Source organism: Varroa destructor, unplaced genomic scaffold (assembly GCF_002443255.2).
Source record: "Varroa destructor unplaced genomic scaffold, Vdes_3.0 BEIS01000003.1, whole genome shotgun sequence".
Classification (NCBI taxonomy): Eukaryota; Metazoa; Arthropoda; class Arachnida; order Mesostigmata; family Varroidae; genus Varroa; species Varroa destructor.
Window position 1 is genome coordinate 23,600,110 of NW_019211456.1, and position 26,632 is coordinate 23,626,741.

A 26,632-nucleotide genomic window follows, 5' to 3' on the forward strand; every position below is an offset into this window, starting at 1 on the left:
CGTCGCCTGATTGGCGAACCACGTATTATTTTCACATTGAGATCTTATTTCCACTATCAGTCATTGGCGAAGCAAAGGAAGATCAGGTCGTGGTTTTTTCAGTGAGGAACAGTGATCCCACAGCGATTATCATTAATCAGAAAACTAACGGTCCAACTGAAAGCATCGTGCTTGCGCTAAGCAAAGAGTACGGTCGGAAAGTGACGGTGAACGTGTTTTCCGAAGCACAGCTCTTCAATTACATGCTCGTGCTAAGCTTCCACTATGAATATTTCAATATACTGTGGACATCTGTCTACCGATTCTCTTCGGCCATTGCCACGTTTACTAGAAACTCGAACGGCAAAACTGAGATTTCGTCATTGCTGGGACAACTTCAACGTCACAGACTTCGCAAAACGATTGATGTCGAGGTTTCCTGGTTAAACATGAAACTCGCGTCAGCCCCAAGCCTTGACAGGTGCTTCACAATAGCTAAAAATGCTACCCATCAACAAAGACTAGTTCCATATGAAACGTAACTTGCGTTTCATGTCGAAGCTTTGGGATCCCGCAAGTACGAAGCATTGGCCACGAAAACTGTTATTGTTATTATAAATGTGAGTCCAAAATTAAATATATTTCGGCTACAAGTATGCACGTTTTTACAATGCTCAATATGACAGATAGGCAAAGAGACTAGGCCCTCAGGTAAAACGAGATGCAATAAAAAATCTGCTTTCTGCCTCCTTCTAGTTGTAATATGTTATGAGTAGTATAAAATAAATAGGTTTTGCACATTCACACACTTTTTTCTTTGGCTTCATAACGCGGAGCAAGAACTTTACAGCAATAGGTTTAATAGACGTTTACTGCCCGGGCCCTGCGAGATCAATTTCGAGTAACTGGTAGGAGGTGCATTGAGATTTATGCTGGTCAAACCTGACTACCCACTATGACGATGATATTAAAAACTTAATGAAAAAGGTTGTTGAGCCTTCGCTGATGATTTGATGGGAACGTTACTGGCTAGGAGCGCGCCGTAGATAGGCCTGCGGAAGCCGAATCCTTTCACCTACGGATGTTACTCAGCAATGGCTAAAAAATAAAAGTTAACCTGCAAGTTTTCATAGCAGCACGAACGCACCGATTATTCATTTTTCAAAATAGATGTTTTTTTTTTTTAAATAAAATTTATTGACATATGATGATTACGGTGGCGTTGTTCAAAGCAATCTCACGAATTTGTCGCATCTGTCTTTTGTATGATTCTTGCAATTATTTTGGTCACTGTTTTGAGAGAAAGCCACCCAGATGAAGATTAGTAAACCTACATCTTAGGCCGTCCAGACATCAATCGTATGGTTTAAAATAATAATCTGGTCTCTTATAGGCAACGTATCTGAAGCAAGTCTCTTAGGTACACACTCGTAAAAAAAAGTACATGGTAAATTCATCAATTAAGCAATAGCTAATACTGCATAGGTACATTGACTCAGGTTCAGTTACGGCCGTTAGCAAACACCAATAATTAGAAGAGCCGAAAATGTTTCTATCTTTGAAAGCAACTCTCGGGAAGGTAATAAATTTACTGAGCGAGCTGTCCAAGGATACCTCCCGCCCCGCACATTTCCAGAGTTTTTACTAACTACGAAAGCCACGTGTTAACGTCTACCCGATCATCAGTAAAGCCTGCCTTACTTCTGGGAGTTTACAGACGCAGTGCTGAAGTGTGGCAGTACTTGAATCAGCCTTAATAGTATTAGTAACGATTATGTAAAAAAAAAAAAGCCAAACCATGGTTCACTTTTGTCACTAAATAAAATACGAACTTATTTAACATGAAAACTTCTCAAAATATCCTTGTTCTAGATGCTTGTTATGCTCCGTGCACAATTCTTACATAGTACTTTATTGATTTTGCTAGTTCCCTAAACTGGAAATACAATATATAGTATGAAGCGCGTCCTTTTTTATTCGCAAATTTTTCCGTTCTCATTTTACTGCTCAACGAGACTGCCTGATTCGTTCGGATTGAAAATGTCTAAGCAAGTATCCGTTAGTAGGCCGCACACGAAAATCACCGGTCAATAAGATTGGGGTTTCATTATTTCTAGTCTCTGTCTATCGCCTGTTCGGTCTCGCTAGGCTTACTGCCTGTTGACAGTTTATCCCTCATTGATGCTGTGTGTAAAAGCTGCTCCGTATTGCTGAAAATTGGCCACCCCACCTCGTTTGGGTAGCGAAGATTGTATGCCCAAGGCCTTAATAATTCTGCGTTTTATTACATTAGTCCTATAGAACAGCGTAGTTGCTTCTACGTATCTAAACATTTATAACCACATTGTACTTTGTCCAATTCGTATGGGCTACAAGTGACTAATTTATGTTTGTTTGCTGCAAAATCAAATCAAACTAGTCATAAGTTATCGACGGCTGATGACTGACGATTGGTCACATTTAGCAGTTCTAGTGTCATCATATGATACATCAAGCGAGTGCATCGTGCATAAAGATAGCTTTCATTAACTGCACCTTTCAGCCCGTTAGCTTCAGAGTCCTGATTTCTACAGCGAAGGTGTTTCTGTTGACAGTAGATGCAGCATCGTGTTCGGGCCGTTGCTTACGGTCTTTTAATGGTTGCTTGGCCGGGTCCGGCCAGCCCAGAACGAGGCCCTATGGCTCACTATTGGTGTGCCAATGGTAGTCAGGTAGAAATAGTCACTCGGGGTAAATAGGATTACCAGAGACACTATTAACGTCCGTTCCAGCTTGTGGTATCAACATATTTATGTGATGTAACACGCTTTATGAACACATTTCATGAAACGTTGCTATCAAGTAGTTGTATAGATTTCACAGTAAATACGTATAATATATAATCTACTTGCAACAGTTCGGTCAGCCTAAACATGCCGTACTAAAGGCACGTGGCCTCAACTAAACATTTTCCGTATGTAGGTTTGTGCACAAATTGGGATTACAACTTACCTTACTACGAAGAGAATATTTTAAATACTTCATAAACATTAAATTTAACCAAGTAGTTTATTGCGCAATAGCTAAGAAGATGTATTACCTCACTACCGCAACTTCTTTCGATTTAATCTTTCGATAAGACGAAAGCACGTAAGTACATTAACTATGTAACAGTCTCGGAGTCTCCGAAAGTTAAATAGGGGCAAAGACGGGGACCTACCAACAATGTCTTGGAAGCGCCAGGTGGAAGAATGACTATCGCTACTTTGTCGGGTCCTTAGGCCTCATTTTGTACCTCGCCTATTTTAAGCGATGGATCGGCAGTAGTGACAGCTAGCACTCCACGCAAACAAAGTACGTTGTGGTTATGCCCTCGTCGAAGCCATCCGGGACGGAAAAGCAACCCTAGTCATCTGTGCAGAGTATAGTGAGTTGGAAGCGCGCTGTCCCGTACAGGAAACATACCTATCGGTTTTCTGTGTGTATTAAAGAATATCCAATACAATTGTGATTGAAGCGTTCGTTACTCTACTAAAGCACACGAAAGCTCTTAGTAAAGATGATACGAGCTACGTATGCGCAGTGGCTATCCTGCATAGTCTCCCTAGTAGAGTAACCAGGTAGGTCAGACAAAAATAACCTAAATATCTGACCTTAAAACTAATCTCTTTACCTTTCGACCATAGCCGAAACATTTTCGGCTACGAATTGCTATACCGTTGGCCTACTAAAGGTAAAGGACTAACTATTAAGGTAAGCGATATTGTTTAGCACGCATACTCACCATACGAGCTCTCAATTAACAGAATTGTAACATATATTCCAATTATGCTATGACTATATAACGAATATATATGTAGTATACAACATACGGAAGCTTTTGTCAGTAAGAGATGAGACCGACTCACCCCACGAGGGTTGTTCAAGGTGGATAGCGAGGTTGACCATTTTATCTAAATTAGACGCATTATTTTAAGGAAAAATAGAACGAAATAAGTTGATTAAATAAATCGAAACGAACCGATTAGGTCGGTGTAGTTTTAGATTATAATGTACTCTATAATGTAAAGGTACTAGATCGCCTAAATATCTTAAAGCATCGTAAGTTTACTATTCTAAATCAGGGTTGTATTCGAACGTTGTCGATACACGATTAGTCGGTACACAATAGACAATACGTGAGAGAGGTTTTTAGCACCAGCTTATTTAACGGCAACGGGCAAACGGCAACTTGCTCAAACGGCAAAGGGACGAAGCTCGGCACGATATTGAGCGTTGAATAGTATCACATAGGTTAGTCTATAGAATTGATAGAAGCACTACCGTAATGTTAAGTCGGAGCTAGCATTATAACGATTTACATACATTACTCCAATTAGCTTAGGCAGTTTCGCTTCCAAGATTGTACAATGCATAGGTCGATTGTTTAGATGCGGCCACTCCACCGACCCTGTATAGGGGTCAAATGCGCTCACATTGTTTCGTTCCCTTCTTTAATTATTACTTCACTTTTCAATGGTTCGCTGCGTTATTTACCGCACGTATTTAGAGTGACCATTGATAACGACGTCGTCGAAACTTTGCCGACAGCAAACTTGTCTGACGAAACAGCTAAACTGATCCGCTGCCAAACAAATTAGGTACCTCAAGTTCCACGGTGCTTGTTTATACGGTATTGCTTAAGGCTTTGTATGATAGCGCAACTAACACGAAGGCTCATTATAGCCTTTATAACAATTTGCTGTACACAAAAACGTATATTAGATGCGTATCTTAAAGTTCTGCCGTACATAGGTCGCTACTATGCTTCTGTTCTAAAAAGCATCTGCAAGAAAATCTAAAATTGTTGCAATGTGTGTACGGGCTAGACTCGTACACAGGTTTCGGTAAGGTCAAAAGTGATTACGAATTACGTCAAATTCGATAAGGCTGACCGTTTTAACCTCAATGCGAAACATTCTAGCCGTTACTGTGATTTCATAGTGCAAAAATAACCACTACAAATCATCATAGCTTATTCTAATCTGATACCCTAACGGGCAAACGATCGTTGTCACTTTGTCCAAACTGGTTCTTTAAAAGCCTGACTGTCTTGATTGCCCGCGGGTACAGTTATCGCTGCCCGATTCGCCCTGCTAAAGCTCGCTGGGTAGTTAGACTATCAGTCGATTGCTAGCTGCTTCCAGGAAAGTTGGACGCCAATTTCCGGAATTTGTTTCAGCATTGGAAATCGCTAGCTGGATAAGCCATGCTAGATGGGTCAAAATGTTTATCTCGAACCATCAAAGACGTTACCTGCATCGCTGATGAAAACCAACACGACCGAACGAGCTGATCCTTTACGCTATTCGTTCACGCCCTGCTGCTGGGTGCCTAATGAAAGGACAATCATTATGATCCAACCGAATTCACAATATTATCAATCTCATACCATGAACTAGTAGTAAATAAGACAGCATTTCGTTTACATACTAAATGAAAAACTGCGCTATTAGACTCCTATAGATGTTGCCCTTGCATGCCCCTGACTTTGACTCGGGGCTACAAGGTTGAGCCTGTGGCATAACCAAAGACAGCTTTAAGATGACGGTGTTCGTAATTGTATGTAACTCTGGACGTGTACTTAGAAGACGCTTAATAAAGTTGCATTTATCCTATACATAAAAAAGCTAAATCCTTCGGAAACGCCATCGAGAACAGCACTAGTATTTTCAAAGCTGTTTTTCCATTGTTCAGCTTTGCTGGTAACACCATATCACACGATTAGGGTGAATATATGACCATCAGAATGCTTACCGTCCCATGGATTCTACGAGTCTAGTTGAGTTCAGAAGGTTTGATCCTACATAAACAATTATTTAACAATATTACCTTCATACATGTAGGGACGACCGTTGCTTGAGGCGGATTAAATAGACGCCACTTTGGGTACTTTGAAAATTCGCCTGTAGGTCGTTTACGATAGAACTCCCTACACGTAAACTCTGTCAGTGGAGGGATTACCAACAATGAATCAATGGACGTACAAACCGAACGGCTAGCTAAACAGACGCGGCTTACCAAAAAAGCATTCGCGCGATGTCCATTGGCGTCTGGGTATGCGGTCTCCAAAGGTAAGCCATCACAAATTTCGAATTTCCAGATCTTTCACGTAATTCGACTTTCTGCACTTGATTGAGCACGTTATATTTCTTTCACATGTTTACCAGAAGCTGTATATACGTGCACGTTGCACGAAAAGAGTGAATACGTAGCTATGCTTGAGTTTGTCAAACTTTGTATTTTTGTTTTTCTTTTTTTATGTATTGTGTGAAGTTTCTAACACGTTTCTAGTCTAAGTTCCGAAACGATTATCAAAATACAGGAAATGATGCGTTAATTTAAAATCGATATATTTTTAAAATTAGTTCATGCAGTTTTAGTCTAGGTATTGTCTGTCATGCAGTTGTAAAATACAAAACACGCACTAGAATATTTAAAACAGCCTACAGACTATGTACCTGATATTTTTACATCCGTGCGCCGTCGAACCGTATCTGACAATGGGCGACAATCCAGGTTACATGGAATTCCACTGAGAAAGCTGCACTCATTGAAGTGGTGGTGTATGCATTATGGTTATGATCCTATTATGGGTGTGAGGATTGACGTTCTCAGTGTTACCATAGGGCAATGCTTTCAAATGAGTTTGCCCTGTGTCATCCCACGTGCCTTGAATCCAGTTCGATTCGTCTTTGTCTGCTTGTATTTCAAGATGTCGATTGATGACACTTTTGATGCGCTTGCTCCACCTAGAAAAATTCGATAAGTCAAACTTTCCTTGACCTCAAACGTTATGCCTTGGCTTCTTAAGTCCAGCGTCCATAGGCCTACTATCCTCACTACCTACTCTTTCTGCTCAGTTTTTATTTCACTCATTCACTCACTAACGATAACCATGCGGGACAGATATTGATTAGAGATCGCATTGAGTCGTATGAGTTGTCCTAAGGCTTGTCAGTGTCACCGTTGCCGGTTGTCCTAGTATTGTATGATGCGCGAAGTGATAGATGGCGTCCACATACATCAAGTCAAACTAACGGCACCAACTGATCAAGATCGTTTCGCCAAAAAGCTTATACAAGTTGCACTCGTTGTTGTGGCCTTAAGTTGTAGTAGAACTGCTACAAGCGAATAGCTGGGTCGATCAACAAATCGATAACGCCTATAATCGTTAGAGCTTCACAACTATAAGAATAGGTTCTAAGGGTGGCCAGGCGTCTGTGGAAAGTTACCAAAATCAAGCTACGTGACGATTTTTGCATTTCACATTATACAAAATTCAATTTTGCATCAGTCCATCAGATTAATGAAGCTCGTTTTGCTGCTAAGAACAGGACAGAGACCCGGTGCCCGAAGCTTGCTTGAAAAAAAAATGGACGTATACTTATTTTTCCATATTTTATTTTTTTTTTTTGCCGATACTACATACTCTAATGACCTTTGAACTTCCGTAAGAAACTTAGCGCTATACTGGCAGAAATGAATGTTAAGTCTAATTAGCTGCATCCTGCCCACATATCCAGATGGCACTTCAACTTGAGTATTCTCAAGCGATGTACATTGCAGATCGAATAAAACCCGTTTTTCAGAAGCCGCCCATTGTATGAAATGCAATTCGAGGCGCCAAGTGGCCACAAAACGATAGTAAAAAGATACGCAGCACGCTCGCAATGTTTCTAAATGAATAATGTATACCTGACAGTCTTATTCGAAATATAAAACTTATACGTGTGGCAAATCGTCACCATTTCCACCTGAGGAATCCCTCTACATTTTGATAAGTGGTTATCAGAAGGCCAAATAGTAGTGGTAGTAGGATAAACGAGTTTTTCCAAACAGTCGAGAGCCTGGTAACGTTGGTCGCACAGTGAAGTGCTTATGTGAACAAGCATAGCCGTGGTACTTACACATAGATGCGATGCTGGCTGACGCTGTTATAGTGGCTGTTCGTCGCCATCGTTGTTCGAGCACAGGCGTAATCTTGCAAGAAGGGTCAGCGGAACATCGTACGCTAACAGCAAAACAGCTAAAGCATTGTTGTGATATCACTCCGTTCAGCTGTCCAAAGATAACGGACGAAAAAAAGGAAAAGGCAGAAAGTAGCTGCCGCTACAGGACGGCAGACCTACTTACAAGACGGGATTACCAGGACTATAGGCCGGCTACATGGCGACGAACAGATGGGTAAGCGACGAGAAAGAGCAACTAGGACAGATGGGACAAAAACGAGATCGCATAGTGGATTCCTTCCTCCTAGTTACTATTTCCACTGGCGTCATCTAACGTCTCTGTCCTCATTCAGATGTATTGCTATAGCCAGAACTGCCGAGAGCCACGATTTGCTCTAACAACAGCCGAGGCCGTCTGCGAGGGGCCAACTAAGTCCCCCGATCCCCGGACCTCTCTCGGTGATTCTAGTCTAAGAAGAACTGTGCACCGAGGGTCATAACAGAGAAGTTGCCCAACTATAATTAGACGGCTTCTCTGATTTCCATTGCGAAACTGGTAACAAACAAACAAGAAGAATAACATCACCACGGTAGTCGTTTATCTGTAAAACTCTTGCTGTAATTCGTAGTGAATTACGAGACGTATTAGCGATGCACACGACGCTGGCGTCCTAATACGAAAGATAAACAATTCTCTGCATAGATCCCCTTCGTACAGTCGAGTACGTTGACCGTCATACAGAATTTCTATCTAATGATAGCAATTTAAATTGAAACATGTAGGATGCACCAACAGACGAGGGAATAATGCACAAGTCAGGCGAAGTACTGAAATCACTGATTTATAGAAACAGGTACTTTATGGTTTTAATATCATAGAAAATGAAAATTGTCACAATCAGAACGTTCTCACGGTTGCATGCGATGCACTTCTCCCGAAACATTCTACGCTATATTTTATATATATATAGCAAGACGACTCTGGAATTGACAGTCTCCGATGTGTAGTCTGATTACGCGGTCGTTTGTCTATGAATTTAACTGTCATGGATTTTTAGCATCAACTAAAGAGGAAATTCTGTCCTGTCTAAACTTTGATAGAGAACATATCAGACTTCTAGTCGTTGATTACTTCGTAGGTGACGGCTAGTCTGTTTCCGCTGCTGTACGGGTATCAACCTCTTGCTTATTTTGTGTTTAAATAGGTGTCTGAACTAGAATGCGTGTGTCATATGGAATCCGAGAAAATTTACAAACGCTTTGGTCGTGTATCTTGCAGGTTCAGAAGTTACATCCTTCATGTCAGGTCGTAACATGCGAGTCAAATAATTAATGCACAAAAATTACCCCGCGTTTCTCGAATTTTTAGAAATAGGTTTTTAACCTAGATTGCTCACGCATCCGACTTGTCCCGGTTATAATTATAGCAGATACAGCGTTCATGCATCTGCAGATTATTTGGATCGCTATTTCTGCTCTATGTACACTCTCGCATAAACTGACTGTAGACTAGTTCGCGCATGAAAGTATTCAGCCGACCAGGATCACCCACGCAAAAATCAGCAGGGGCATATGGGTAAAAATTAGGTCACAGGCCTGCTCCGGAAGGAAGAACCTTTCTCCTCCTCCATACGAAGGTTATGCGTAATCGTCTACAGGCCGTGTGCGACTAGCCCGCCAGCAGTGATAGTATTATTTTATCGTCCGTACAGTCTTCCGGTGCGTGCGACATTTTGCCACAGGGGCAGTGGACGTAATAACAGCGGTCAGCACTGAATACAGAGAATACGCTGAATAAACATTTATTATTATTGTAGCATTGCTTCGTAGACAGTTTACCAGTTTAGTACGCCTATTTTACTACTACCGACCCTCGTCACCCTTCTGGAATTTATCACCATTATATATATATATATATATATGATTATTAAAAGTGCCGCTTTTGATAGTGCAACAAGGAATTGCAGTTACAGTCTCAAACATAGGTAGCGTAAGGAAGCTTTTGTCTTCAAAGTCTTTGTAGCTAGATAGTTAACGTAGCAGTAAACGACATGAGTGTGCTACTTCACTGACAACAATGCCTTTTTATCGTATATTTCTATTCAGTTCCGGAACTGGTTGGTCCTTCCGGCTGTTTCCAGGTGTACGGACATCTTTGGGCAGAACTTTTTGGTTATGGGGTCTCTACTTTTTCTGCATAGATAATTAAACAACAAACGCATTGTATGGATAACAAATTACGCTCAATAGAAAAGGATGCCTTAAATATCATTTTAGAATACAACCAAAAGGCTATCTAACAGATCGACAAATATTGGCATGGCTGTAGAATGAATGGAACATAGTCCAGAGTTTTCCATGCAGTTTTAATTTCGTGGCACTTTTACCCGTGGAAGATATTTTATCGCTTGCGTTACAATACAGTTGTTCTATACGTTGTTTCAGGACGCTATTAGGTGTCCTTGCCGTTAGATTGCTGCGATTATAGAACGATGAAGATCTAAAAAACTAAATTTTTATTTCTGGATTATTGTTTATAAGATCCGTAATATTGGCTGGTGTTGCTTCATATTGTTATTCAGTCGATTGTAAGTAAGTTGATCTTATAGTTAACAGTAACCTGGATTAATGTTTTTACTTCTATTTTCGCCGCAGCTGTGAAACAATGCCTTAAATGAAAATTATTGAAGTTATCTACTATTACCTAAATAAGCGAAATGGGCCAGATTCCGGCTTGTTGCAAAAAAATCAATTTTCGCATTCTGTGAAACGTTATTAGAATGTTTTAGACGTTTTGTATTTACTGCCCATCTGTTCGTACTCGACGACATTTTAGCTCAAAAGGATATATGCGTCTTATATACGAAGCCCTAAAGTCAGTTAGTGTTTACAAAATTATTTTCTGAAAGGTATATTTAATTCATTAAAGGTATAAGCTACTGAAGGAAATTTAGAAGTCCACTCAGTTAAATAATTTAAGTTTCGCATATTTCATACAGAACGTGTCAACCATTGGCCACAGTCAATGTTGCATTCTGTTAGTTTATGAAGGAAGGTGATTTTTGTATTCTGTATTTCTGATTTGTATGTGATAATTCATAAAACAGGAAGCTATACCTGTTAGGCGTTTCCCCTTTTCAGTACACGGACGTACCGAATTATTCCGTTGTTTATGTACTGCGAAGTCCGTCGTGCAACTATAGTGAGCTATATCCTGCCATGTTCGAGACCATCAAGGGAATACGCAGCTGCGATCTTCAGTCTGGCGCCGTACAGAAAAAACCACAATGAAAGATTTATGTTTCTGCATTTCGTATCCTGATTGCTTTCGAATGTGCCATTTGTAAAAATATTCAAATAGCTCGTTTGGAGGAGCCAAGTACAGATGAAAATTTATCGACAACTAAGTGGTAAAAAGTAATTCATTGAATAAGAGAAGGGGTCTTGCATGTATACGACACACATAGGTCTCACAATTCTATCAACGTTTAGTAAAAAAAAAATAAATTCACAAATAATTGCTGTTAAGTGCATTTTATTAAGCGCGTGCAGAAGCCATTCGATTAATTTAATTGCAACGTAATCTTAAGCAAGCTTAATTAGCAGAAACACGCCACTTACATACACCAGTTAACCCGTTCCCAATAACCTAACCTATGAAAAAAAAATTTCATTTCACAGTCCAGTATTATGCATTTGCTAAGCGTTATCGTGGGGTATCGTGGTACGGGTAGAAGATCACGGATTATGAGGCTCTTGAGGGACTGCGAACTCATCTCGCTTCAATGGTAAAAATGATTATTATGGAAAGAAACTCGAAGGAGCTTTAAAACCTTGATGCGGTTTTGGCTAGACACACTGTAACGGGCAGATGAAACCTTTAGTAGGCTTGCTTTGCACTTTAAAAGCAAACTTTTGCGTAGCAATAGAAAAGGGAAACAAAGTTATAATCGCTACTCCAATTCGATGTACAACTCCCTGAAGATGCTAGACTGTACCTGCATTTTTTGGCTTTGCCTAGGCTAATATCTTGAATAATATCAAAAAAACTTTGTTTTTGTCAGGATAACTGTCGTCGAGAGAGGCCACAGTTCTTGAATGAATCAGTACCATTTACCCGATGAATTCCATACAGTAAGGCATTAGCATAGAGGCAGCACGAACCAGGCCAATGACATTGATTACATCTGGCGTGCCACAGAATCGCCTCATACAGATGAACCTGCCGCTGTGAAGCTAGAAAGCGCCAACTCGATCTTCATCGTGACTCATAGTGGTAATAAAGGTACTATATCCTGTGTGACGGTGAATAATTTAACTTAGATGGAGTTAGAAATGGTTGTAAATTGTTTGATAAGGTGTCCACTACAGGCCTGTATGTGAGCCCTTTAGCTAAGTCTGAACGCGAATACGTTTTGTAATATTAGAGACACTATCTGATCTAATTCGCGAATTTCACCCCAAAGTAGAGCAAATCAAAATGAAGATTGGAACGTGTCGTTTACTCTATCCACGAGGGTCTGCCCTTCATTTTCTAACGCAAACTTTGTCGCACTTAAAGGCCAGCGAAGGTCTAGATAAATGGGTACGTGTTTATTATATGAACACCGAGCCGCAATGGTAAATTATAACTGGACAGGAGTAAGTTCAGAAATTAAATTTTTGTTTACACGTAAAAATGAATTATCTGCACCTTTCTCTATTTACATCAAGTAGAAACTCCAGGTTTCGTAGAACCTTTTAATAACTGTAAAAACGGTTACTTTTGGAACCGAACCTAAGAACGATTTTTTTTTGTGTGCCTGTTACTTCATCAAAAAATTGTCATGACAAATAGGTTACAAACGTTACCTTAAATGCTTTCCTGGTATCATTGATACCGAAATAAAAACACAACTTAGTCAAAAAAAGCCGAAAATTCTTTATCCGAACGAAATCAAATGGCCGTGTTCGCTGGTGTGCTTCAAGACCGAATCCTTTAAAATAATCTGTCGAAGTACCATTACACTTCGTTTCCTACGGCCTGAGTCAGCAAATCTTAACAAGTGCTGAAAACGTCTAGACTATAATAATGAGTATCCTTAGCAGCATTTTATTCAGCAGCATAGATAAGTCGTGCCGTTGATGCCTTTTCAAGCATAAAAGTCGCTGTATTCCTATAAATGGGGACTTTTCGACTGAATACAAGTGTCTCTGTAAATTGATCGAAACATTTTCTATTCTTGTCATTTGATTAATTGCCAATGTCAATTTGTTGGTTTTTTCATCGTATCTGAAATTAAGTTTTAAAAGCCTATGTTGTTTGTTATTATTCTCTATGCACTTATCGACTAAGACTTTTAATTCTTCATGATATCCTTGGCGCGTCACATAATAGACCGCAGCATAGCTAATGGTAGGTTGTGTTTGTATATTTGTAAAAAGCGGGTATTGATGATAATTTGCCCTCCATAAATCAGTCTTCTAAGAACTGATGAAGTTACACGTCTTGGTACTTGAACAATTCTCGAAACTTTTAGTCGAGAGAGTGTACGTTTTGGGAGAACTTGACGATGTCCTCGATCTTCGCCCTAAGCTACCTAAGGTGCCTTTTTTCATTATCAGTAAAAAGAGTCCGATTATCGAGAACCGAGTTTCATCGAACGTGCAACACGTAAGAGGTGGCAAATTGCACTAAGCGGGAAGCAATAAATAGCTATATAATCTACAGTTCTGTTTGGTCTGTATCTATAAAAATGCTTTTGGGGTAATACGGACTCAAACGACTACACCAAGTACCAGTTTTATTATTAAAGAGTTAGAACATTTTGCGTTATTATAAGCTGTAGCCTCAATGTGACTTGGAGTAGAATTGATTCGTGGTGCCGACCAGGAATAATGTACTCTCTGTCAAGATATTGTTTTAATTTATGTAGCAAATTGCAAAGTGGGAAGTTAAATCAGTAGAGCGTTTCTGGCCTTCCCATGACAGAACTTCTATAATGATAACTGTGGTATGTGGCAGCTGTAGGTCCTGTGTTTCGCGATTCTGAAATCTTCTTCACCGTCACATTACATATTCCATAACGTGCAGAGTCAGCCTTTCTAACATTAATTTACATACGCTCATTCTGCGATCGACTATTTTCGACAAAAGTCTAACTGGTTTAATGCTTCTTGGTACGGCAATGCAATCACGGCAATAAATTCTGCCCGTGCGACGCGAAATCGTCGACTGGCTGTGGGCTTAAATAAGCTGGCAAATCGATCATTGCAAAACGGGTCGTTCGGGATTGCTGGGCCGTATCAGGAAGAAATCCTTCTATGTAGCATAGTATTAAACCAGTAACTTTTCTTGAGTTAGAAACCCAAGCTATTAAGTAATTCCAGCTCTATTGGTCGGTAACGTTATGTTTTGTTCAGTAGGTTCTTATTAATTAGACGATGTACATAAGAGCATATACTTGGTTTACTTCTCAGGACTCGGTCAGGAAGTCCACAGGCTTATTACTTTAACTACTGCAACCTTTCGCCCGAATTCGTGGTCGCCACCAACTGTGACCCGAAAACAAGTAAGCCGTTCCGCGTACGCTATGCCTTATGTGCTGCTTCGAAAGCACCGCGCAACGGGAACGTAATGGCACTAAATCCTATTCTTTAAACACTTCTCGATGAGTTACTTCTAGGAATACCGAGATCAGTTTCTCAAAGGCGGCTTGGCTGTTGGACGGTCCGCATAGAAAAATGTAGTGTTTAGGGAAAATATAGAATTATTTTATCTTCTTAGAGTCATCATTTCTAAAGCATACATCTAAGTATTCACACTCTACGAGTTGCACACACCGCATACCGGGGCTTTTTTTCTCTAATGATATTTAATTGGTACCGCTTCACTCTCAACAAAGAGCTGTGTTTTTGGGTTTCTAAAACTATGCATTGATAACGCCGGCAATACAAACTTTTCCTCACCGAAATAGACCAAACTGAAAATGGTCCGCATCCAAGATACCTCCTAATAGCCCTATTCGATGGCGAAATACTGAATTCTAAGGACCAATCGTTAAGATATGAAGCGTTAAAGGGCACGACTAGCGCTGTTAATGCAATTTGAACTAACGATATAAGTTATTAGACGCAAATCGTCTATCTTGGAATAAATAAGACTATTTTTTCTAAGCTCTCCCAACCAATTTCAATAGTCTCCACTCATTCTTCGGCTAACCTCTTCGTATCCTACTGTCTGCCTATATTATATGTATTATACGGAGAGTTTGTTCTCCGTAAATGTTTGTTATAACAATACGCATCCTGGTAATAATTTTCAGCCTGTTATGGCAATTCTGCAGGAGCATTGGTCGTAAAAAATCAGAGGGTATGTCTAAATTCAAAACAAATATAAATGACAATGTATCAGGTTCTCAGGTGCGCTACTTCAGCTTCGGCTGTTAATTCTTGAACGTATTTTAAACTTTACTGTTTAGCGAAAAAGGCTATATTATGAAGTTACAACTGTGTAAAAAGGCTGGCTAGAAGAGAAAGTCGAAAGGGTACAAACGTAGAGAGACCAACCCGTATACGAGAGTTTGCACCCGAATTACGTTTAGAATAGCTAAGAGTCTGGCTGTACTTTACGATAAACCAAGCTCTGACTTTCAAATTAATTTCAAGTGCATAGTTTGGGAAATTTTAATTATCCGAAAATATTTCAACTCTAACTTCTAACTTATAGATGCACTCAGAATTTATCCATTTAAGTTCGCTCACAGCATTCATTTGTCGAAACGAACTTATCTAAATGATCCGTTAAAGGATTTAGATAAGGCGATATATTGGATTGTAGAAATTCCGTGTTGGCGGATGTAGTACAGTCGATATCTACCTTCGTGTCTCGAAATAGATCGTCATTTTCTAAGGGCGCAGGAAAGAGTGCTGTTTCGTAGACTATTATTAGAACTAAATCGACTGGCCGCCTAGCATATTGATGAATACCCAAGCGTTTGGCTAGTAGACGGAGGTATCGATCGTAATGGATACGCCTGCTAAATCTGTACATGCTATATAATATAGCATGCCTATAAGACAAACAGGCTGGCTGGCTTGAAGCACCCAGACGAAAAACGCCACAAAAAACATTGCTAACGATAAGAAACCCTTTATCACAGATAATTCACACCTAACCTGACACGCCTAAACGTGCTGTAAGCATGTGACGTGTATTTCGAAGCTGAACACTCCGAAGTGTCCGAGGATATCATATCAAAAATAATTCTATACTTTGTGAATTAAAGTACAACAATATAACTGTAGAAGCGTTGGGCTATGTCCTTATTGTACGAACCGGCTGAAAAGCCGGCCTAACCGCAGTTGATAATTGGCCTGCAGTTAGCCAGCCATCTGTCCGCGCAAATACTGCTTTCGTTCGTCCAATAAAAGAAAAGAAGTTTTTAATGATATCATTTGATATGTATTTTACCTCAAGAGATGGCTACAAGACGCGTAACAACGCAGGATATTATAGTAACCAATAATGCTTGTACGTTCACCAGAGGCAGAAAGCATGGGTTGATTTAGTAGAACTTTAGTGCTACCACTGTCAAGCTGGCGAAACGCGTCGGGTTCGGTAAAATCATATATAACGGTTCGGAACGGTTTAAACAGTTCGGAAACATATCGGGAACTATTCCCTACATATACATTCGTCTTTGGTGATTACTGGCGCCGTAAGGCCGTAAGTGACTCACTTCAAATTCACGAAAAACGTGAGTGTGAGCATGAGCTACAGCCCTTCCATATAACACCTTTGACCACAGTCAAACTAATTTTTTCCTGACAATGGTAAAATTAATCACTTGGAGATGTTCTGGTCCATTCAGAGAGACCAAATGGGCTCACAACAAACAGATCCCAACCCAAGTTGCGCTATCTAATAATCAAGCATGTAACGACATTGGTCCTATCACGATTATTCTTTCCAGTGAGTCAATAGCACCTCTCCGTATGTGCCCGTAAGCGTTGCTGTTGGTCGTACCTGAAATAAACTCTTAGTTCGAATCTGTCCAATGTTATGATTCGAATATGGCTTGCCGACTTCTAGGTTCAACCTTTCCTTTACTTTTATCATTTCAATATCCTTATTAATGTAGTTGTCGTAGCTCGCTCAGCCAGAGAGGGAATGAAAGTCAGGGCTTAACGGAATCAGTGTTTTTGTTAATTGTCATAGATGAGAAATGTGTATCCTTTGTCGTCATAAAGACAAAATGGATAGAATGTTTTCCTGCTTTTTTCTCGGTAATTTTTGACAATACTACGGTTTTTACGCGAAACGGATGCTTTGTCATTCCATCGAGACGTCCTAGACGTCAAAGTGGGTGCAGTGGGTAAACCGAGCAGAATTCTTTAATCTACAGTTATGATTCACTTTTCCCTGACCGACCGTAATAGTAGTCTTAGCCGTCGAGAGGGTTCCACCGGTGGGACACTGTCGGAACGATCCTATTCTGTGTGGGTTGAGTATTCTGCTTGATGCCTTACCCTCTTTCGAGACAACTACTTGTTACTCTTAGCTGATTTGTTGTAATGTTCAGTTTTGCTTGATATTTTCTTTTTTCAGGCTAATAAAAGGCCTGATTAATTAAACTTAAAAATTTTAGGCCCTTACCTTAACATCTCGCAATCGTTTCTACTACGAAGAATTGCCGGTCCATCATAGTAAGTACCATCGAATCAGTGGTAAAGTTTAACTTAAGTAAAGAATAACAACAGTCGTATGTTGATATGAGGCCGACGAACTACACCGATGCAAGTGTAGATAGAATTATAAAACTGCATTAACGTGAAAAAATAGACATAACGAGATATCTGCTTAACTGAATTTGCTATAATCTGAAATATGAGTTTCATCAGATCTACTCCTCCCCCCCCCCCCTGATGCGGATCATAAAACTACTAAAAACTACGCCCCAGCAGCAGTAGTACTCGTCATTATCAATCATGATTCGTATAACTATCAATTTAGAGGGTCTGATTGTGTTTCGGGTGACCGTACGAAAGATTGGATCGTGTCTCCCGAATACTAGTTATCGTGGCTGACGTCCTAATTCTAGACCGTGATTTGATAAATTCTACTACCAAATTCTGCATCTACGCATCATACTATCATTGACGCATAAATTTCTGCAGTTTTCGGTAAATTACCTTCCCATTCTGCTGTGCTGTTGTTCAGTGTTCAAGTGATGTATACCATTTCTCGGTATGCATACTTTTGGTCAGCGATTGGCTCATATTCTAAAATCAAATTTGAGCTTTTAATGTAGTTCTTTTAAAGGCTGATAATTTCAACATCTTATTAAATAAAGGCGTATTCAAGATTAGGATTTGCGGTTAGATGATGTAATAGATAAAAGTCAATCTAAACAAATTACTAAAAGTTTATCTGAGAGAAATCAGCGAAGTCCTTTCGAAAAAAATTTCAAAACGATAATAGGTACAATTTGGATTTTCATTTTACTTTTTTTTTTTCTTAACAGTTTATTTTACGTGTACTATTTTTCAGCGCTTTTTAAAGTTAGAAGAGGAGAAAGAATTTACGAGAAACCTGGGCCACATGAGCTTGTGCCTTAACTTAATGTGTACTTAATTATTGCTAAACATGTGCATGTATACTGGAAAATAATAGATGATCATATTGTAACTATACTGCAAAGGTCGGGTTACTAATAGACTGTACACAAGATGTACCTTCAGTGCGGTGCCGTTAAATGGCACAATGCAAGGCTTTCTGCTCAAAGTGATCAGATCGGAGCGGGCCTAGCGAATACAGATAAAACACAGTAATAATGCAATGACGAAATCAAATGGCCATCATGCAGATATGGTGTCCTTTAGGTAGGATGGCAGAAGAGAGTGTGCAGCAAATGTAGCCATGGTAAGGAAAAAAACAACGCTGAGGAGGTGGAATTCATAATGGGCATTAAATAGTACATTGTATTACATAGCTATTTAGATAAGCATTACGCAATATAAGGCTAAATGAGTAAGATAGATAGATTTAAATGTTCCGATCCAAGGCCAAGTCTTTGGTATATTTTCTCTCCGAAATAATTGTATGAGACTGCTAGCTTGATCAGTTGAGCACCGAAGGTACGTCGTGTATTCTTCAATTGTAAACAATCCGGAACTCCTTAGTACCTTTTACCCGTTGGATCAAAATTGACAAGGTATTATTCTATGGACTGTTAACATTTATTCGAACTCAAATCTAGTGATTGATGCTAATACTATTTTGCTACTTCTCTCTGATCGATCTCGGCGTTCAACAAACTGCGACCCTTTTTTTATCTTGGAATTTTTTCACGCCGTGAAGACAGAGCTGACTAGAGACGAAACTGAGCCACAAAGACATTGGTTAAGAAATGTCGCTAGTGGTTGAAGCTAGCTAAAGATGGTGGTGTGGATTCGTGATGTGTGGATAGTACGTTACTGGACGCCTACGACTCTAAAGATTACTGAAACTGGAAAACGTCTGACGTTTCGCATGAATTATCACAGCATGCACACGTAACGCAGGCAAAAATCCTATCATCACAGGATGAGCGAATAAGGTTATTGGAGAGCAATCAATGACCACCCAGAAAAATACTGCAAAAATACCGTTGCTACCTCACCGTTGCTACCTCTTCCATTCGTTGATTATGTCTGTTCAGCTATCTCATCAGTAATCGATTATTTCACGCTTTGGCTTAGGGCAGTGTTGAACTGACGTACATTTAGTAAATTCGAAAGAAAAAACATCTAACATTAAAATTTGAAACAATAAAGAAGGACTACAGCACACTATGGGGTAATTACAGCCCCCCTTGGTATATTTTGATATATACATGATACACCGAATGTCAAACAGAAGTTCATTAACTTCGCCCCATGTGTAGTCTCACTCGTTGATCAATAACTTTTTCGCCGTAACCGTAACGTTATGAAATTGTCAATTCTGCAACACGTTTGGCGATATACACCAGTTGAGCGCAATTATTTCTTTCTCAGTAGTGCGCGTATTGATCACACTATTTTGGCTCTTTTTCGTCGCGTCGAATGTGCTTCGTGCACGTATGACTTCTATAGGCCGGTGCCGCAGGTCTTTTAGCAGACTACACCAGCTGCAGGTTTCTTCCGAGTAAGGGGTTACTTTTCTTTCCTTAGGCTAACCGACTCGCGCGCCTCCAGCTTCGGCTGTATATAGCTGCACGTTTCTCACATTAAGAAACGTTCAGTCGGGCTAAGCAACAAATTGGAAATGATCGTCGCCATTGTTGTCGTTCCAGCATCGTATTTACCATGGTACCCCCGAAGTATTTAGAGAAGGGCTATTGCTTACTTTTCGCACGCCAGATCGCTTCTTTCTTGCTTTGGATTTCTCTGTGCAAGAGTGCAGTTTCCACGTCAGTGGCCTTGTCTATGCTTCGAGCTTTACGTCCGCCATCGCCGTTAGGCATTCCATCCGACGACTGGTTCCCAGCAGAAAACAAAGTGTGTCTATAGTCGGATTCGAATCTAAACCACCACGTGTATGTTAAGACTAGCGGGCAAACACATTACCCAGCATTAGTGGCCCTAGAAAAGTCTATATCCTTGCGATGGGTTCTGTGTTTTTGTCGAAATAAAAAAAAAAAACAATTTACAATAATTAGGCAAGCGATCACGGATATCCTAGCGCGATGCAGAACCAGTTAAATTACGTAAATTCTGGCAATTTCAGAAATCGACAATTTGACACAAGTTCTATTCTAGAAAGATTACCAGAATAATAATAACAATAATAATTTACAGTAATAATTTGCTATGAGCAAAAACAGAAATGGATTAGAAAATCTTAATTAATAACACAACAGCTTTATGGTTTGGTAGTTATTGTAACTATTGTTATCAAGCAACTTATCTTTTGCAACGATATATATACACTCGTCGTCGTCGCTACAATTTTCTCAAGTTTCCTTTGCTATTACGTGTCCTCGATCTTGGTAATAATAATTTCGATTAATATTCCAACAGCTTGTAGCAATCCCTTAACATCTGAACTGTCTCAAATGTAGACAAGAAACACTACAACTCAATTCTCATTGATTATCTTTGTAGCGACAAGCTGTTATATAAGGTTATGCTGATAATTCCAACATAAAAGGGTCAGCCCTCGGCAAGCAAACCTCTTTCAGAGTACTCTTGTTATGTAAAGCTAATGTCGTAGGCAAGGGGGGGGGGGTCTCTCGTACGGGGACGTACACGAAGACCTTCTCTCACATAAAACGAGCTTGAGATGAAGAAGAGAAAATTAATGATACAGTAGCAAGTGTACTATATTACTGTTTTCGTTGCTAATCAAAACAGAGTTGGCTAGTCCTTTCTCCTAGAACAATTCAAGGTAGGTGGCCTACTTCTTTTCTAATGGCTTCCTTTTCTCGTTCTGCAAAGAGAATCGTTATACTGCACTGCTGCAATGATGCTTATCTCTGTCTGCGTCCTAGCCATTGCACACAACTAGCGCTCGCCTTCCAGTTGCCTGCCAGAGCAACTGCCAGTTGCATGCGAGCACTTTCAGGCCCAATCCAATCTGCTGTACCGCACCGCTCATCGCTGGTAGTCACTATGGCTGTATTTCTGCAAAAGCATGCACTTCTATGGTTCGAGATACTCCAACAGCGAGCTGGGTACCTGGCGGGCTAGCAAACTGGCTTGCCAATCGTGTTGTACCTCGCGCCGTACTTTGGTGGCGTTGTTTACTACTATCTGAAAGCCGCGCATCATAGCGACCACTATCACCACTAGAGCTACCACGCTATCAGCGGAGGTTGCAATATATAAGAGAAGTTCCAACGGTATCGTATGCATGCAGAGGTAAGGAGCACCAGATGAGTAGATAGACAGGCAATATGAAAAAACGACTTAGCGCGCCACGAACGAACTAGGGAGAGGCAGCAGCAAAACAAGGGCAATATTTAGAAGCTAGCAGAAAACACAAGGCGGAAACTTATATATATATATATATATAATATATATATATATGAACTTGCGTACGTAAGTTATACGAGGCATCCGTATGAACCTGCAGGTCTTGTCTTTCGAGCACAATTTCAACGCCCTGTGTAGGCGACGAAAGGGAGTAGCTATTCCAAAAGGAACTCTAACACGTTCTACGTGGAAGCAAAGCACCAAACATAGCACGGCATGTAGGAAGCTATCGAAAATATTTAAAGAGCGATTTAGCGTAATCTGGTTCTTTATAATTAATGAAATAGGAGCAAAAAGCAGGATCTGGTAGTGGAAGTTACCGACAGCCGCCACTGCGCCAGCGATAGGCCTGCACTACAAATGTATGAGTCTAGGGTTGAAAAATGTAATTTTCTATAAAATAACTTTTAGAAAAATGAATATTCGTTCGTTTAGTAATTTCGAATTTTTGATTAATGCATTCACTTCGAGCTAGCGCACCGATAAAATTGTTTGAATGCGTGACGCAAGCGGCATTAGAACAGCCGGAAGTTCCATGCATTGCTACATTTGATTTTGGCAGGGAAAACACGTAAAATTAGATTTCCCTTATCAGGCCTGATTGTTACCTCGAAGAATGGATATCAGCCAAAAGAAGAACAACGAAGTGTTAAAGGCTGTTGCCCATAACCTGAAAGAAAAATCGGGAACTGATCACACCCAATGTTTTCCAAAATCCGAAGCATCGGCATGAATTGGATAGGGCGATATGTCTTTCGATCGATACGATTGATTTGTCCAGACAGAATATCAATCACTGACGGTATTTGTTGTGTATTGTATACTTCGCTAGATTGCAACTAAACACTCTGAAAATAGCCAAAGTTTGAGCTGATTCGAAAATCGGACTGGTATAGGCTCTGTAGAGTCTCTCCAACAGGTAACATCAGCACAATGCGACCAATATATGCGAGTTCTATTCTAATCAAGAGCCCGATAGCTTTGGGTCAGCGGTAAGTAGCTGGCTAGTGAAACTATCGAATCCTCCTACGGATCATGCTTACTGTTCGTTACCGATGGTGGATCTTCGTAAACCTTTCGCATTCTGCCTTTCGTTCTATAAATAATGTTAGATTATAAAGCTGTTTCGCTTGATGACACAGACTTCATAAATCGCTCATAGACGTCGAGCTATTCTGTAGTTAACAGGCGAATTCATTTAATAGTTAGAATTTACAGGTATTTCCCGCACTAGAAACCTTAAGGATAAGCCATTGCCTCGTAAGCAAAGTCTAAAATGTTCAAAGGGGGTCACGTACGTCGCAGTTTAGATATTTTTTGACGAGGCGATGGTTGGCTCAAAAGCTGCTGTTTGTCCGCTACGCGAATTCGGGCGCACTTGACTAGGGTAGCATTAATTACGAGTATATTTATTGACCTCGTCCAACAGTAGATAAAGCAGTTATCTTCAGCAAAAGAACACACGAATTGATCATTTAAAATAGTTTTCGTCTTTCTCTTGAACTTTTTAGGAATATATATGTATAAAGTAGTAGTTTTGCGTGTTTTTATGGCAAAAAACAGGCCTCCGCTTACGCCTGCGCTGGGGGCTGTTTTTAGTAACGCGGCAAGTCAACTACAGCTCAGCTTGCCTCTTCATCAGTAATTCACATGACTGCAGGGACGTGCCATCAATTCAATAATCTTTAGCCCGTTAACATAGAACAATAGAAAATAATAGTAATAAAACCATAGGAAATAGTCAGACGAAGCATCGTAACAAACGAGTTCAGCGGTTTCAGGCGGCCCAAATTTATCTGCCTATGCTATCCAAGTATAAACAAAAAAATCGAAATTAATGTCATGGTTGTTTTTTTCCTTTTTTGGAGGAAAGGAGACGTACCTTTCCTAACCGCTGCCTCGACCGAAACCTATCGCTGTAATTCATCCACTTTGTTCTTGTTGTCTATAAGCTATTTTTATCATCAGCATTTTAATTTGCAAAAAGCGTAATGCGAAAGGCCGCGTTAAGTTATAGGGGTATAATTTTAGTAGTAAATCTATATAACGTACAGTTTGGATTGTCGAACCGACAGAACCAGGCAATTTTTATGGATGCAGTTTGCTAAGTTAGATAATTATTTTGAAACAGGGACTTTCGGACAGCATTGCAATGTAGAATCTTCATCAAATGGATTTACTAAACAAGGGGGTCAAAGTTCATATATATATACCCGGAACAGTTTATAAAAATAGAGCAATGTTCGAATAATGTAAAGTACAGCGTTTATTTAGAACAAATAAAAGTAGTTACATGATATCGGCTTCAGCTGAATCTTAAGCATACGTCAAGTTTTTTTTTTAATAAGTATTGATTTTATGGGGGAGAATAAAAATTATGTAACTTTGAATCATCGTTTCAATAAATCCCTTAGACAACATTTTATTTCAGATAACTGCCATCTGCTCCGAACATTTCTTCCTGATGAATACATATATATTACTGTGAAAGAAATATAAATGTTGCAAGAAACTCTGTAAAAGCACCTACAACTGGCGAGGAATTCGTATGTTGAGATCAGTTTAAATATAGCACAACCATGCCCTAGATAGGGATTAAAAGCCGAAACCAAAATCTAAAGGTCTATTCGTCAGGATAGACTATGTTGTAGCCTAAATGATCGTTTTAAACAATTCTGCCTAGGTACGAAATTGACTCGTCCATTAACGGGATATATTCTCGCGCCGTCAAGAATCGGATACGGCCCAATGCTACATCCTTGTCATCCTTTACGCTAGATAACTATGCGTGTAGTCGTTGTCACGCGTAGGCTTTCGACATTATCGGTTTTCGAGTGATACTTGTTATTAGGGAGCTACATTGCTGCATTCTTCCAAGCTGGGATGAAATTGATTCCATTCGAAGAAAAAATTCAAAACCTTTAGGCAAAAACTAATAATGATAAACTTATAGGAAGTTTTAAAACTAGCTTTAGCTACTCGTAGCTCAATCTGAAGTACGTCGATTGACACATTAATTGATTGTATACCTTCGATCTAGGCGGACATGCTTCGGAAAAGCACAAAATTGATGAAAACTACTCTTTATAGTGTAACTATGTGAGAACTAATTATCCTGTAAATTGCTCATTTGGAGTAGGGTGTGTATATTGTAGATATGAAAAAATATAGAGGTTAGTTGGTATTAATATTCCATATTGTCACAGGTGCTCAACAAGGCCACCGTGTTTCCGTGAAAAGCTTCGTATACACTGGCTCTGAAATCAATATTTTTAGATAATTTTAGTTGTTTATGAAGTACCGACACCGTAACGACCGTTTGTTTATGTGTTGCACAGCCGTCGTTCACTCTCATTTCTTTTTCTTTTTATCTAGCAACAAATAACAGTAAAGCGAACACGCTTTTTGGCTAGATTTACAATAGTGTTCTATGTTCGCCGCCATCATCCGGATACAAACACACAGATTTCGCACCGCGTTTTCCTAATTGCAACATCTTTCCCACTCATTTATTAACCCGATAGGGATAGCATGATATACTGCAAAAGATTCATGTTACTAAACAGCCCCTTTCTCGTTCATGTTAGCCCTCAACAAGCTCCTTTTTCCATTATGACTGCTACTATTAGTTTTCGTACTATTTTCTTCTGCGATGAATAGTTTTTTGCTTATTTCGCAGTTCTTTTCCCAGAAGTACGGCTGTTTTGAGGTATTTGCGGTAAAAAGCTAACAGAAAATGGCGGAGCTACGGGACAGCATATAAGATGCGGCTCGGAACCAGTATCTTCGCGCATCTCGTTATGGCCGTACCGACACAATAACACACAATGGAAAAGTGAATGTGAGGAAACGGAGTTAAATGTATCTCTAATGTCGGTAAATGTGTTTATGTTCAAATAGAGCGGCTTTTTGATCTGTATTATTATTGGGCATTGAGTAAACGTGCTTAAAAATATTTAAAGATTCACTGCTTGGCTCGTATACACATTGCTAGAGCCGGGCGTTTATTGTAGGGCGTGTCATTTCTCATTGGATCGGATAGTGATTTATTACCATTGTTGTTATTATGGAGCGTTTCTACTTGGCACCAACATGCGCGTGCGCATCGAATCTCAAAAAAACTCTCTTACACTCTCTCGAGTCAGATCGTCTTTGTTTGATCCGAACGTAGTCTAAACGGCTAGGAGCCGCTAGTGGACCAGTGGGTCGCTTTACGTGTGAAATTTCAAACAGGATGCAACGTAAATAAGAAATGATACGTTTAGTCTGTGACTCCAATAAGTTTGTCGAACGATGTGACCATAGTCATAGAAAATGGCCAGACATAGATAGACACTAAATCCATGAAACAGCGATCTTTCGATAGTTTACAGATAGCTTCCTGGTGTATTCATATCATCATGTCAAAATGCCTATAAGAAAAGCCGTAATAGATATAATAGCTGTTTGGGGTTTGGCGTCCGCTAGGTTCCCCGTACGAAACGAAGTGATCTACATTTAGATTCTAAAGCTTGGAAAAATACAACGCATCCATACTTTCAATGAACAGACAGCGGAAACGTCTGGCGTAGTTTAATGTCATTTGGCTGAATAGCTATGGTATAATGGCGCGATGGATCGGCAAGTTAATCTGTGTAGCTAAGTGGGTGAATCTTTTTCTTAGGAGACATAAATCGATTTTACGGCATACCTGATCATGTATAGTT

At 39.8% G+C, this 26,632-nt stretch overlaps 1 protein-coding gene and 1 long non-coding RNA gene across 4 annotated transcripts in view; one reads left to right on the forward strand and one right to left on the reverse strand.

Moving 5' to 3' along the window:
* Nucleotides 1-5,927: 5,927 nt before the first annotated feature.
* The window catches only part of LOC111246866 (uncharacterized), a 40,919-nt gene continuing 20,214 nt past the window's right edge, over nucleotides 5,928-26,632 (forward strand). Inside the window, exon 1 of one of the 3 annotated variants that reach the window (XM_086983164.1) lies at nucleotides 5,928-6,071. In XM_086983164.1, coding sequence (XP_086839290.1) covers nucleotides 6,057-6,071 — 15 coding nt within the window. In that variant the 5' untranslated portion in view covers nucleotides 5,928-6,056. The remainder of the gene's footprint in view (nucleotides 6,072-26,632) is intronic. The other 2 variants (XM_086983167.1, XM_086983165.1) reach the window with 2 other exon arrangements.
* LOC147756698 (uncharacterized) lies at nucleotides 19,756-22,132 on the reverse strand. Its single transcript, XR_015324714.1, has 2 exons — nucleotides 21,993-22,132; nucleotides 19,756-20,564 (listed from the first exon to the last, which is right to left on the reverse strand). It is a non-coding gene; the product is annotated as an uncharacterized LOC147756698 (long non-coding RNA).